General features: G+C 36.9%; 1 protein-coding gene, 1 long non-coding RNA gene and 1 other non-coding gene across 3 annotated transcripts in view; 1 reads left to right on the top strand and 2 right to left on the bottom strand.

Annotated features, from left to right (window-relative positions):
- Window positions 1-15,509, top strand: part of LOC132370542 (uncharacterized) — a 96,572-nt gene that overhangs the window by 10,600 nt on the left and 70,463 nt on the right. The gene's annotated exons all lie outside the window — the stretch shown is intronic.
- The window catches only part of RSF1 (remodeling and spacing factor 1), a 182,132-nt gene continuing 166,943 nt past the window's right edge, over window positions 321-15,509 (bottom strand). The window contains exons 12-16 of the mRNA XM_059930728.1: window positions 14,087-14,154; window positions 12,760-12,967; window positions 10,858-11,078; window positions 8,399-8,587; window positions 321-6,295 (exon numbers count right to left, since the gene is read on the bottom strand). Of these exons, the coding sequence (XP_059786711.1) occupies window positions 5,727-6,295; window positions 8,399-8,587; window positions 10,858-11,078; window positions 12,760-12,967; window positions 14,087-14,154 (1,255 nt within the window). The 3' untranslated portion in view covers window positions 321-5,726. The remainder of the gene's footprint in view (window positions 6,296-8,398; window positions 8,588-10,857; window positions 11,079-12,759; window positions 12,968-14,086; window positions 14,155-15,509) is intronic.
- Window positions 8,701-8,773, bottom strand: TRNAG-UCC (transfer RNA glycine (anticodon UCC)). The gene has a single exon. It is a non-coding gene; the product is annotated as a tRNA-Gly (tRNA).

Here is a 15,509-nt window from a genome sequence, read left to right as displayed (position 1 = left end):
TCAGACCAACACTGAGAATACCCTAGTTAGGCATCACGAAAATCACGCACTTTAAGAATATGCTGCTAAATGCCAAATTTGGGCCATTATAGCTGTTCTTAAATTGAAAATCCATTTACACTAATATAAACTAGATCTGTGTATATATGTCTACATGTGTGTATATGTGCATATGTGTGTGTGTGTGTAATTTTCATGCAATGATCTTAAAGCTTTGGAGACAGGGTTATTAGCCTAATTTCAAGGCTTGTCCATATAGCAGTATTGATGTGCACCAACTCTGCTAAAGGGCAGGATAATGAAAAAGACCATGGCACAAATTTTTAAACAATTTTAGGTTTAATTACATAATGCACCTGTAGATGTTCTAGCATAAACACAATTGTAAAAATCTACATCCTATTTTAGGGTATTTTTCCACCTCCCCTCCCTTAAAAGCTGTACAGTTATAAAAAAATGTGACTCTCAAGCAAAATAAACTTTTTTTTTTTGCAACATACAAAATAAGTTAAATGATTCAGAAGGTCTTGAGCCATTAAGTTTCCCAATGATTGTGTTCTTGGCCATTCATAAGCACAACATGCAGCTAGCTCCTGGTCTAAGAACAGAACTCAATAAATACATGTCAAACAAAACCCCAAACACTTGAATTAGATTTTAGAAACTGATGAAAGTCAAGAAAATATATAGTTAGGGTTAACAATTCCATTCTTAACTTACATCATCCAGTGGCAAAATGAACAAGGCAGGTCACTCAGTCCCTAGTGCATTTTCTAGCTTGTACCGGTTTGGCAAAAAACACAAATGTAGTTCCTTTAAAAATGTTTTTTCTCATTCAAAATGTCTAAGGAGCTTAATTAATAAATTTCTACTTGTCCAATAATTTGTTATGCCCTCTCATATAACTTATGCATAGGATAGACATCTTAGTTATTAAAATAAAAATCTTTATTAACTGAAATCACTACAATGTGTCAGAATAGGGTTTGCAGCATTTCCCAGAGCGAAATGGTATAAACATGAAAGGAAAAAAAATTGAGCTTACCTGACAAAAATGAAAAAATTCACTAATGGAATCATATCCTAATCAATTTCTGAGAGGGTTTATATGAATTTTTAGAAAGTGTCGAGTGTACCACCTAGAGTAGCTATATACCAAGAGCACTACATTTTTGCTTATTAATGACTGCTTGCTTGCTGGAGAATGACAATCTTCAATATATGTTACATAGTTACTTAGCAATTCTTGGCACTCAAAATGTTAATGATAATTTAAGAGTGAAATATTTTGAAAACAAATTATTAAGTATACATATAACAAAATAACTCAGTTTAAATACACTGATAGCAAAGGGTCTTGTCTTTCAGGATTGGTATAAAAACAATGAAGTAAATCAGCAGTTAGCTTGCCACTTCCAAGGTAGGTTTACAGGTACAAACTGGGAATGGTGGATAAAATAGGAGTGGAATTTATTCTAAGAAAGTTTAATAACAGATATTAAGCAGAGGACTAGGTAGATACAGAAGGTATGCAGTCTTGGCATTCTTGCTTCTTGGGAGAACCAGGATGTTAAACCAAGAAGAGGAACTTCCCTATTTTTCTCTAGGCTTTGTGTAATTAAATGATGTTCATAATTTCACATCAGTTACAATTATGTCTTATTTTTTATAGTGTCAAATAATTTCAAAGGGTTCATTTTTATTTCTTCTAACATCTAAGATATGTATATACATATTAATTTATATATATATATATATACACATACATATATATGTTTATTCCATTTAAAAAAAGATCTGGGTCTTTGAATACTTGTCCTATAGCTGTGAGGCAATGCCATGAATCAGGGACCTGTTTGTTCCACTGTGTTGGTGAAGGGCAGTTCACAACTTTTTCTGAATATTAAACTTGTAAATTCATTAGGTTCCTTTCAATTGTATGGTAGAACTAGCGAACAGTTAACATCTCTTATCCCCACAAACATAAGCTAAAAAGGCATTCCTTGTGACAGAGGAAATTCCATCAGTCCCACTTAAAAATAGCTAACATCTCCCCACCTTTTAAACTCTAAATAACAGTAAACACCTACATTTTTCTTAATATATGTTCTTTGCCCAAATGCATATTATGGGATGGGTTCTATCAATCAAAAAGTAAAAACTGGAGTTTGTAATGTCCTGTTAAAGTTAATTTGTTTAAAAATCTTTTTTTCAACAACTTCTTTAGCATTTGAAGTCCTTGATTCTTTGGTAGATCATTTTTAAAAAATTATCAGTAGACATCACTTTATTCTAAATGAAACTCCTTTTAATTCTTGGAATCTGCAACCTTGACCAACTGGAAAAAGACGTGCCAAGGAAACCCGACCTCAATAAATCAGATATATTCTTGAGAATGTCGCTGCCGTCATTCTCTAGTAATGTGCCAACAACAGAAAACGTTTACACGAAACACTATTTCATCAGCACAAGTCTACAAAACCAAAACATGTTATTTTCAGTCTGAGTTCTTTTCACGTATTTTAATTCAAAGTTTCTGCTTTGTGAAAATTTGTCTAGTTTTCAAACCTTTACAGAAACTGCAAACTAAATATTCTGAGTACTAAACTACATCTCCCCTTAATATATTTGCTATAGACTGTGGAGTTTGATAATGGGAGTCCAATTTGTATTTCCAAAAAGGGGGTTTAAAGTATTAAAGGGCTCTATTACATAGCAGCTATTGGGAGCCTAAATCCATGGTTAGTACTCTAATTACAAGGATCCAAGATGTTCTAAACTCTAGATGAATTGCTGCTTTCCTATACTCTGTCCAGTTCCTAATGACTGAATTATGTCTTTGGAAATAGAAAATGCACTTTTTCCTACATTTTGTTCTTTTTTAACTTCTTCAAAGCATGTTCAGAGTTAGTATTTCAGCAAACACAGACTCTCTGAGGGACTGAATCTAAACACCAAGCAGCAGAATTGTTTTTGAACTGTTCAACATTTAATCAGCCATAATTAACCTACCTGCATGATAACAATTTGTAACTATCAGGTGCTTAGATTGCACTCTTTGTAGATGAAGCGTAGTTAACTGGTTTAATCAGAATGTGAAGGGAATTTTCAAAGGGAAGCACTATCAAGTTCACAAACACTGAATTCAAGTTTGGTAAATAACAGGCAGCAAAAATGGTATCAATGTCAGTGGAACATTTGCTAAATAGAATACTCAGTCCTTACTAAGATAAAAATTACCTTTTGCTCTCTATAGCAGAAGAGTAAAAAGAACTCCTTATTTCACATTAGGCATCCTGTAAAATAAATAATCTACCCATTTAATACTTCTTCTTGTCATTTGCTTAACTGAAGAAAACTAATAGGCTGAAGCAGAAGCTGGTGTGTCCAGAGGTAGAGAGAGGGTACATGGGAGTTTCTGCACCTTAGTGGCTTTACCCAGCTGTGGGACTAAAATGGTAGCAGGAGACGGGGCAGGATAGGCCACCTGCACATTCTAACCACTTACCTTGCATTAATAGGAATCCTTCTATTGCCTGCCTGTTTTAGATAGTTAAAAAGGCCAACATTCTTAACTGACTTTCAAATAAATGAAACAAACCTAGCCAGAAAGCAGGCTTGGTAAGTGAATGTGGCTCCTTACATAGCCTTACTTACTGTCTGTGAATGTAAGCCCTTCCCTCCCTTCTGGTGGAACACTGTCTCAAAATAAAAATCACAACTTGCTTGGAACCACATGCTGTTGGTGCATCCTATTTTTAGGCTGCTTTCATTCTTTTATTTTTTATACAGATACATGTACACTGCTAGAATCAAAGCAAAAATATTAATGGGTAGGTACTACAGAACTAAAGTGAAACAAAACAAAAAAAACCAAGAACCAACAAGTGAAAAACAACAGCTATAAACTTTCAAGGCCAAAAGATAAGATTTAAGGGCAACACCTGTGGAGGGAGGAAAAGGAGTATAAAGTTTCTAGAGAGGTATTTATAATGCGAGTCTAATGCCAGCTTTTTAATAATAAAAAAGAGAAGTGCTTTACTACACACTGACTAGCACATATAATGCTTAATGGAAAGAAAAATTAATGAAGTTCCTTGGGCCAGCAGCAGATATGGTGTGTCCATTGCCGGCAACAGACACAACACTGGAACAGAAAACCCAATCCCAGGGCAAAAGTATTCACAGAAGTAATGGCTGAAGGTTTCAGAATTTGACAGGCAAGGTTTAATCACAAGTGCTACACTCTGTACAATGTTATTTATGGCTCTGCCTGAAATTTTACAGCTGTAACAGAAACTAAGACAAGTTCATATTTTAGTGTCAATTACATGTTAGATATTTAGTTAGTTACAAACCCCTTTTTCTTGAAACAAAGGGCTTATCTTTCTTTAAAGTGTTGAGATGTTTGAAAAGGATGTCATACCTATTAAGTACATTGGCGGTTTTCAATCAATTCTATATTGGTCGTGTGACTATTAATGAATTTTAATAGAAGTCTAATGGCCAAAGGCCAAAACTACATTCAAACCCTGCTAATATATCCAGGCAGATAGGAAATTCCAACACACACATACACACACACACACACACACACACACACACACACACTAAAACTCAAACTAAAAACCTCCCAAAGGAACTGCTTTGTTTGTAGACTTCAATTTGAAGTAGATACTAAGGGCAAGAATAGACCAGTTAAAATTCACCTGAAAATCCTTTCCCCTTCTACAAATGTGCTAAAATACTGCGGTCAGCTTAGCATCCATCTCTTCATGTATGTTATGTATAGATGTACTTCTTTTAAAATGGCATTTCAGATATTTAAATATTAAGTGGCCAGAAGACAAGAGTTACACTATCTGCAAAGTTTACAGTCCACCTGGGCCTTATGAAAGACCACACTCATTTCACTAGTAATTCTCCACGATAGCATATTAAAGGCCACCTCATCACCACTGCATAAAGCTGTTTTAAAAAATTTTTTACTAGCACAATCTGGTTGTCAAAGCTTCATTATACATTTTACTGTACAAATGCTTTTCAGATGATTTTTTTTTTTTAAACAACAAACTCCGCTATAAGAGAAACTTAGGTTAGAGTTTTTTACGATGGTACTTTTTCGGTCTCTTCTTTATTAAGTGTGGTTATCTCCAATAGTAAACAAGCTGATTTCATGAATGCTGTTACTAAATGACTTATGTATGATGTTATCTACAATTCTCAAACTGCAACAATACAGACTTGAACTTTTAAGCAGTCTGTTAATCATCATCTATGCCATGAATGTTTAAATATAATATATATTTAATATGAAAAAGCTAAAGCACAAGTGCTTTCTCCCACCCCTAATTCTGTTTTTGGGCCCTCACAGATTCGGAATGCATTCTTATCCACCCTTTTCACAAAGTCAGGAGAGCTCAGGAAATATAAAGTCAAAAATATACAAATCTTTGTTGTTACAATAAGATTCTTTTCCCATGACTGAAATTACCAAGGACCATGAACTTGGAAAAAGAAAATCAAAAGGAATTTACAGCAATTATTTATCTTCAAAGTTCAAAACTGGTCACTTCACAGAAAGACTTCAAGGTCTGTTGAAATTTTTCTTCTAAAAAGTCATTCTGTAGTGGAGTTTTCTAGGAAAAATAAAACAGCTTTTAATAACTGGCCCGCTGGTGTGAGAGCTACCGTGGAATAAATTAGCACAAAAATGGAAAAAAGTCTTATAACTGTTCACTGTTACAGACATAATCAACAAGGTCAGTCACTCTCAAAAGCTCATCTTCCTCCTCTTCTGGTGCCCCTGCCTCCTGCCCACCACTTGTCCCATTGGGGGCCAGGCTTGCACTGGCTGTGCTGTTGTCCTTGGGGGTCTGAGGCTTCTCAGTTGGCTTGCCAATCAAGTTCTCAATGGCTTTGCCAGGACTCTGTCCATTGGTGGAAGGTAAGTCCACTAAGCTATAGTCCAAAGGGCTCCCCACCTTGCCTACATTTTCAAAGTCCTCTTCCTCATCACTGTCTATCCGATAGGGCTTTTTGGTGCTCTCTTGTTCTGAGGGCAGGACCCTGGGCTGGCTGTCATGGGCAGGCTGGTCTGCATCTCCATGAGCATTGTCACAACTCTCCTCTTCGTCTGTCTCGATCCGGTGTAGCCGTTTTCGGGATGGTTTACCTTCCTCTTCCTCCTCATCTGCTTCTGAATACTCATCTGTGCTTCGACCCCGCTTTCGAACTGACCGCTTTGATTCTTTAGCTAGCTCATCATCTTCAGAGTTCTTGGATATATAGCTCTCTAGAATAAACAGCACATTTAAGCCATTGGCACAGTTAACCATTAACAGAGTTAAGTAATTCTCCTTTAACAGATTTAAGTAATTCTCCTTTTCCTCCCCATATTCATCCCATGTCCTGCTTTCAGACTTGCTTGTACGTAACTATTTCCCTTCAATAACTGGCCTTATTTCTCTCTCCTCTCAGTCCCACAACAATGCCCAATGTGATTCACAGTATACTTTGCCCAAGATTTTAGGAAAGAGCAGAATCCTTAAATTAAATGAAGATAGGCTGGTCACAAACTAAGCAACTCCTTCCCACTAGCCCTCAAATTAGGGAGTCATGTAAACATACCGATACGGAAAGAAACTAAGCACCCAATTCAGGACATCTGAAATACTGCGCTAACTCTCATTCCATGTTATTCAGTGTCCTTGGTGGTCCTGAAACGTCTTCTCTTGTTTATACTTGACTCACCTGGTCTCATGGCTTTGCATACCATCCATATGCCAGTGACTCTCACATTTGTTTTAGGCAACCAATCCATAGGTTCCAGACTCATGTATCAAACTGCCTGCTCAACATCTATGCCTGGATTTCTAAACAGGCAGAACCAAGCTCCTAAACTTCTTCCTCAAACCTGAGCCATTCTGGTCTCCACCATCTTGGTTATTGGCAACTCTATTCTTCCAATCACTCAGTCATCCGTGATTCCTTTCTTTCTCCCATCTAACCCAGTAGTAAATCCTATGGGTCTACTTTCAAAGTATATCCATAATTTGACTGCTTTTCACCCCTTTACTGCTACTGCTCTAGTCTCACCCACCATCATCATCACCTGGCCTATTTCAATGGCCTCCCAACTAGATTCCTAGATTTCCTCCCTGTCCCCTTCAATGTACTCATAACACAGATACCATAGCAAATTAAAATGTAAGTCAGATCATATCACTCCTCTGCTCAAAATCCTCCAATTATTTCTCATCTCACATAGAATAAATTCCAAAGTCTATACAATGGTCTACTGCACTATCTAATATGGTACCCACTAATCACATGTGGGTATCAACATTTCTTTCACGTCTTTACTCAAATGTTATCTTCTGAGTGAGGCATTCCTTTGGTACCCTATCTGAAATTTCACCTATGCTCCTTTTCTCCTTTACTTTTCTCCGTAGCATTTATCTCCACCTAATATATATTCTACATATTTATCATGTTTATTGTCTCTCTTCCCTCAACTAAAATAAGAGTTACATGACAGAGTTATATGTTTTTGGTTATTCTTTTCACTCTTCTATTCCCAGTGCCGAGGACAGTGACTAGTTCAGTAAGTATTTATTTTTAATAGTTGAATTAATTAATTTATATCTGTCTTTAATGACACATGAAGATAAATACACATTCACCCAGATGTTTACCTCCCTTCTTTAGTCTCCCATATCCAAACATTTTTTTCCCTTGCTCTCCTGGCTTGGGCTCAAACTTAAATGACAAGGATCTATGAAAGCAAATAATCTTCAAAACAGACCATAAACAATGGAGAATTAAATATATAAAAAAGAAATGGGGGAAGGTAAGGGTTAGACTCATTTAAAATGAACTTGGGAAGAACTCTGGAATAACTACAAAGACTAAATGGATATCACAAGTTCATATTTTAGATCTTTTCCTGTACTTCTGGTATGGGGCACAGCTAAAGCTATTAAGAAATAAAAGTTTACCAAGTAAAGCTCACTGTTACGGTGGAGAGAGACACAGTAGGCACCCTTGGTTTGGAACTGTTCAGGTATTCAGGACATAGGAGGTTATTTCAAAATGAGGGCCATAAATAATAAGGGAGCAGAAGAAATCTTGTTCAGATCACAATTTTCTGATACTCTTCCAGTTTCAATGAAGAATTTAATTATTACAATGAAGACCTTAAAAGTTAGTATCTTATCAAGTATCAGTTATTTAAACTATAAGTTGACCAGGCATAAAATAATGGGTTTTGTCTCAAAGATATTACGGGTTATATTAAATTTCTAAGAAATGGTACAGAATCATCATCCTGAGTCCACTTTATAATTTGTACTGCTGTCTTGTCCAAACTTCTGTAAACTGGAGAGCTATTCCTTACCTTCACTCTCTGAGCTGGAAAGCCTACGCTTGTGAACTCGTCTGATTTCTTTACCACGTCGTAAACTCTTCTGGGAACCATCACTTTCTGAATCTTCTTTATAGTTAATTTGTCTTTTCTGGTTCCTCCTTGACCGCCTTCGCCGAGTTTCTACAAAATCATCACTAAAACCATCACTAAAATCACTTTCTGTTAAAAAAAAAAAAAAAAAAGAGGAGAAAGGAAAAAGAAATCAAGCACAATTTTTTTTTTTTTTTTTTTAATTTATTTCTGGCTGTGCCGTGCAGCATGTGGGATCTTAATTCCCCGCCCAGGGATTGAACCTGGGACTCCTGCATTGGAAGTGCAGAGTCTTAACCACTGGACCAGCAGGGAAGTCCCATCAAGTACAAATTTTAATTCCACTAAATAGAAAAGTAGTTAGCTTAGGTTATAAAAATATAAAGCTATTAGGCAGAGTTCAGTCATAACTTTTAAATGAACAGTAATCATGTCTCTCATTTTCTTCTTAATAATATGAGTACATCTAGGGGGGCTTTAATGCCAAACCTCACAAATGTATCCTATTAGCAGTCAACCCTCAAGATTAAAAAATGTTTTACAGGGAATTCCCTGGCAGTCCAGTGGTTAGGACTCCGCACTCTCACTGCCAAGGGCCTGGGTTCAATCCCTGGTGGGGGAACTGAGATCCTGCGGTGCAGCCAAAAAAAAACCAAAAAAACTTTTTACATAATCCTTATCTCATACAACCTAGAGCTACCCAGTGAGCTGCATGGCTGCCACAACTGCTCCTCTTGGTGGATAGTTACTACGTTGCCTCATGATAATCTGCTTTTCCTATGTATGTAGCTATATGGCTACAGTCATAGCTTCACAATGTACTGCAGAGGTTAAACTTTCTAACCACAAAAAACTGATGCGCCTGTTTCAAATAAGTACAGAACTGGAGTTATATTTTTGCCTTTTTTCCATGCGGAATTAAAATCTGCTAAATACAGCTCATGGGGCTACTTTAACTTTCAAAGCACTGCTAAATAGCACTATTCTTGTCATGTCACCTCTGATCAATAAACCAAAGTCAGACTATGGCATTGTGTCAGAGCAGTTTTTCAGGAATGCTAACAAATTCCACTGAATCATCATATCTAGCTTTGTTTTCTAATGGATTTCAAATATTTCAAAACAGCTAGCCAACAGTTTAAAGGGGTCCCCACTGGCCAAATCTAGGGCAAAGTGTGTCAAAATAGTGATGGTAACATATATCCACCGACTGAAATAAGAATCTGTTAAGTCCACACTGATACAAAGAAATAAATATATAGGGGAGAAGAGAAAGCTCTTCCTTACAGAACACCAAGTATTAAATATAAAAGGAAGGAAGGAGTTAGAAAACTCATGAATAAATGCTAAAGCTAGTGGGTGAAACATCTGATATGGAACAGGATATTTACAGTCTCAAAATATCTTCCTATGAATTATTTATTCATTACAAAGGGAAAATAATAGAGAGACCTGGAGGACATACATTAACTCTGTGATATTCTTGCCGAAAATGTATAACTAGAATCTAATCACAAGGCTACAAAAACCCAAATGAGGTATGTTTTACAAAATAACTAGTGTGTATTTTTCAAAAATGCTACATTCAACAAAGTTTGAGGAATATTACAGATTAAAGGAGACTAAAGAGACGTGAATAAATGCAATATGTAATTCTGAACTATATCCTTGACCAGGAAAAGATGTTTATATAAAGGACAATACTGGGACATCTGATAAAATTTGAATGTATACTGTTGATTAGATAATAGTATTTTATCAATAAAATTCCTGATTCTGATATTGTACTGTGGTTATGTAAAACTCCACAAGCCTGGCCTAAGTTGGAGATATAATACTCCTGTCTGTGGCACTTCCTCAGTAAGATGACAGCTACCTACCTGCCAATCCCATAAAGCACTCCTATCTGTTCTTTTACCTGCTGTGCCTCTCATTATTTATTTAGTTAACAGAGATAAGCATAAGCTATAATAACATCAACGGCTGATAATTTATAAAAACTAACAATCATAATCACCGATCATGATCTAAATGTTAGAGATAATTGGTAATCTTTCTCTAATAGCTAGACATCTGAGAAAAATGTTCTCAGATTATTAAGAATGATTCCCAAGAAACACTATGAAGGTAAAGTCTAGGCATGGAAACACTTGGCACCAAAAGGATTCATCACAATCCTAAATGAATCTGGCATGAAGTTAACATATCCATCTGTATTTATCTTCTCAGATGTGCTTTATGTGAAAGATTTAATTAGTGGTGAATCATAAGAACAGAACTCAAAGTTTCATCAGAAAGCTTATATTACAATTGAATGGAATTTTATTTTAAGAAATCTTAATTCCAGAAGTCATAAGAATTTACTGACTTCGTGAGATGTGGATACAAATTATTTTTACCAGAGTCTCTACTATTCTCCTCAGATTCCTCCTCTTCATCATCATCGGAGTACTTTTTCTTTGGAGTCTTTCTCCGCAAACGCCTGCTTTGCCTCATAGGCCGGGAGGGATGTCGCCTTAGTCTTCGGCTACAGAAATCAGTGTCGCTGTCATCATTAGATGGTGGGTCTTCTTCACTTTCATCTGGGTTCTCATCAGATACAACAAACTCATCTTGAGATCTGTCCAAGAGAAACCAAATGAATTATGATGGTACACTCAAAACCGTGAACCCGTTTTTGAGTTCTGAGTTCAAATTCTAACAAGTCCAGTGAATTATTAAGTAATGTTTAATGTAAAATATCCAGTTAACTGTATCAGTTTCCCTGTTTATAAAATGAAGAGATGTTTTGCCCCCTCTCCTTTTTTTTAGAAGGAGTTATGAACATGAACTGATGCTGATTTTTGTACATAAATTGCTTTGGCCTCTTGGGAAGTCCCCCACATACCTCAAAAATTCAACATGCCCAAAAGTGAACTCATTATTTCCTAACCTACTCCTCTCTTCTGTTCCCTAGCCTGGTATTTGGTACTGTCACCCATCCAGTAATTCAAAGCAGAAACCTGGTATTTATCCTAATTTCTTTCTCCCTTTTCATTTCTCACATCTAATCAATGACTCATTCCTCCGGAGTCTACCTCATAAAGGTAATATCTCAAACCTGATACCTCTTCTCAGTTCAGGCTCTCATATCCCATCTAAACTACTACAGCAATTCCCCAAAGTCTCTTTAATCTCTACACTAATTTTCCCTCAGTAAATCCTCCGAATGAATGCCAGGATGAATCTTTCTGAAACATAAACCTCATATTAGTCTGGTATTTAAAACCATTCAGTGGGTTTTCATCATCTTCAGGAAAGACTCCAAATTCTTATGCATGACAAACAAAATACCCCATCATCTGGTTCCTTTTTATGTCTTGGCCACATTTCCAGCAGGGCACTTTCTGCTGCTTCCTCAATTCTTCTTACCCTGACACACCAGGAGTTTCCTAACTATTCTATGACGTTTTATGCCTGGCTGCCCTGGACAAGATTCCTCTGCTTAGAACACTTTCTTTCCTTCACTGCTTCTAATCTCAAATTCATCAATCTGCCCAATTCATTCTTCACATTTCAGATAAAACTTTATTTCTACTCTGAGGCTTTCCTTGACCTCCCTGGATTGATCTGGCCCTTCTCTGTACCCTGAATTATGTTTTAGTAGCTATCATATCATGCAGAATGACTTTTTTGTGGTTTATATGTTTGCTTCCTCCACTAAACAATATGAGAGGAGAAACTCTGTGGTATTCTTTCCATACCTGCTCTGCAGGGAAGCCTTTCCTGATCTTCCATACTCAATTACTTGCCCCAACCCAAACCCCTATGGGTCACCAGAGGACAGTTTCTAAATACTCATACCTGTCCATTTCTCACATTTGACTGGGAACCTCTCATGGTCATGGTGGCAGAAGGTGGCACAGAGGTACACCACAAATGAATGCTAACTGCTGTTCATGAAACTTAAATACAATGTTGAATATTAAACCAACAAGCATAGGGACTTCCCTTCCCTGGTCCAGTGGTTAAGACTCTGCACACCCAATGCAGGGGGCACAGGTTCGATCCCTAGTTGGGGAACTAAGATCCCACATGCCGCATCGTGTGGGCCCCCCCAAAAAACAAACAATAACCCATAAAACTTCGTTTTAATCTAGAAAGAACCAAAATCAGCATCGCTGAATTTGTTTAAAGTATCCTGAAAACAGATTGTCTATGTGCATGAAGAACAAAAGCTCCATCAGAGCAGGGCCAAGCTTATCTGGTAGGCCTGTTCAAGCCTGGACCTCGAGAATGGGATCTACTGACAGACCACGCACCCATCACTGATCTTGAATTCATCCTCGCTCTCTTCTTCATCCAGGTTGCTGTCGCTGTCCAGATCATTTAGTCGCCGGCGTTTCTTCCGGCGAGCAGCAGCTGCCCTCTGGGGTCGTTTATTTTCTTTTCTTTCTTCATCCAAAATAGTAGAGATATCTTTTCCACGGTGGCCTGTGATAGTGGAGATATCTTTTCCTCGGCCAACTCCTGAGTCCAGGGGGAAGGGTGTAGGGCAGGTGAGGGGAAGAGAGGGAGGGAGAGAGAGAGAAAACTATATGTTTATTAAAAGCTTCCCTTTAATATCTACAGATTGTCCTTAGCAGATTTTCATTTCTTTATTTTCTTCCTACAGATATGCAATTTTCTCACAACTTTAGCTGACAGAGCTCTCTTTTGTTTATCCTACTAAATAGAAGTTTACTATGTAGAGAACTTGCTTCTTCAAAAATTTTGATATGATTCATGTACCATAATATTCACCCTTTTAAAGTGTATAATTCATAGGTTTTTAGTATAGTCACAAAGTTGTGCAACCATCACCACTAATTCCAGAGCATTTTTATCACCCCAAAAAGAAACCTCATACCTATCAGCAGTCACTCAAGAATCTCTTCTTGAAAGCTGTCTTTTGGACATGGCTTTATAGAAAGAGGCCAATCCATTTTTAAATATTTTTTTTAAACTGTGTTTGCAGGGCAGAGAAAGTGAGAATTCAGCAGCAAAGATGTAAATAAGGCACACATGTCTGGAAAAGCTAGTGACTTCTTCAGTTTCACTACAAACAGCCTACTTATTATTAATCCTTTCTAGAGCTTTCATAATAACACTGTAGCACTGGTGATTTCCTACATAGCTCTTTAATTAAATTATCTTCAAATTCTTCTATTTTAATGTCACCCATTAAAGACTATGAAATTAATAAATTGATTTTTAATTGAAAGCAATCATTTAGATTCTGATTATCCATAATTTTTGTGACTTTGTAGCAGTAGTGATCTAAAAATGGAAAGACAACAGCAAAGTTTTCTGTTTGGAAGCAGAAGAAAATTTTTTAATCTAGGGAGGAACATTTAACCTAGGGAGGAACATTTATGTTTCATATCAGATTATAAAATAATACTATTTTTAAAATAATTAGAAGCTCTGAGTCTATACATTGACACCGTGTCCAGAGATTATTTTGAATCTCAGACAGTTAACATCAGTAGTGATCGTGATACATACTGAGGAGAGTAAGAAAATATGCTTGCTCACTGCTCTTATCAGGGCATCTTAGTTAACGTATTGGCCGAGTTAGATGAAAAAGAGAGAATGATAAACACATACCTCCTCCATCAGCCTCTTTGATATCATCTTCTATAGCTTCATCAATTGCTTCGTCAAACTCATCAAATCTAAAATACATACAACAATCACATTACAGCCTGTCCTGGCATATGGGTTAGGAAAATTGCCTCTGAAGTGAAAAAGGGCTGAATGTGAAACTGCTCTCTGCTACTTTGGGGCTGTGGGACTTGGATTAGACCACCTCAGTCCTGTTAACCTCAATTTCTTTGGTAAAACAGAGATTTATAAATCAGTATCTAATTCTAAGTTGTTTTTTCATTTTCAAAGATCATCTATACCAGGCAGCAACAAATATTTTTGTAATGGGCTTTGTAGACTGTACAATCTCTGTTGTAACTACTCAACTCTGCCATTGTAGTGCAAAATCAGCCACAGACAATTTAAGTGAATGAAAGTAGCTGTGTTCCAATATAACTCTATTTATAGACACTGTGATTTGAATTTCATGTAATTTTCAAATAATTTTATCCTTCTGGTTCTTTTTTCAACCATTTATCAATGTAAAAACCACTCCTAGGTCACGTGCTATACACAAACTGGCAGTGAGCTGGATTGGCCCACAGGCCAGTTTGCCAACCCGATTATACAAATCATATGACAAGGTAAACTGAACAAAATTCGTGTTCCAGAAATAATACTAAGTGTGAGGAGTATACTATTGTTGTTGTTAAAGATTATATTATTATTATTACTGAAATTCATATACAGATGGTCAGAATTTTAAAACTAGCTAAACATACTTTTTCTCACAAGGGCTATTTCCTCCAACTTAAAGCAAAAAACCAAGACTAGATGATTCCTAAGATTTATTCACATACAAAACTCCTTTCACTTTAGAACTGAGGTGACCAAAAGATAAAGTGACTTGAAGATCATGCTAAATATGGTAATTACTAGCCACATGTGGCTATTTATATTTAAAATAATTAAAATAAAAAATGCTGTTCCTCACTAGCCATATTTCAAGTGCTCAACAGTGACATATGGCTACTGATTTCCATACTGGACAGCAAAGAAACAGAACATTTCCATAACCACAGTAAATTGGACAGCATTGGATTAAAGTTACACGGTGATTAACAACAGAGTTAAGACCAATAGCCAGGACTTCCCTGGTGGCGCAGTGGTTAAGAATCCGCCTGCCAATGCAGGGGACACGGGTTTGATCCCTGGTCCAGGAAGACCCCACATGCCACGGAGCAACTAAGCCCGTGTGCCACAACTACTGAGCCTGTGCTCTAGAGCCCGCAAGCTACAACTACTGAACCCGTGCGCCGCAACTACTGAAGCCCGCCAGCCTAGAGCCCGTGCTCCGCAACAAGAGAAGCCACCGCAATGAGAAGCCCGCACACGGCAACGAAGACCCAACGCAGGCAAAAAGAAAAAAAGAATAAAATCAAAA

The sequence above is a fragment of the Balaenoptera ricei genome, chromosome 8 (genome assembly GCF_028023285.1).
Source record: "Balaenoptera ricei isolate mBalRic1 chromosome 8, mBalRic1.hap2, whole genome shotgun sequence".
Lineage (NCBI taxonomy): Eukaryota > Metazoa > Chordata > Mammalia > Artiodactyla > Balaenopteridae > Balaenoptera > Balaenoptera ricei.
The sequence above is the reverse complement of the archived record's forward strand: the minus strand, read 5'-3'. Positions and strand labels throughout refer to the sequence as shown.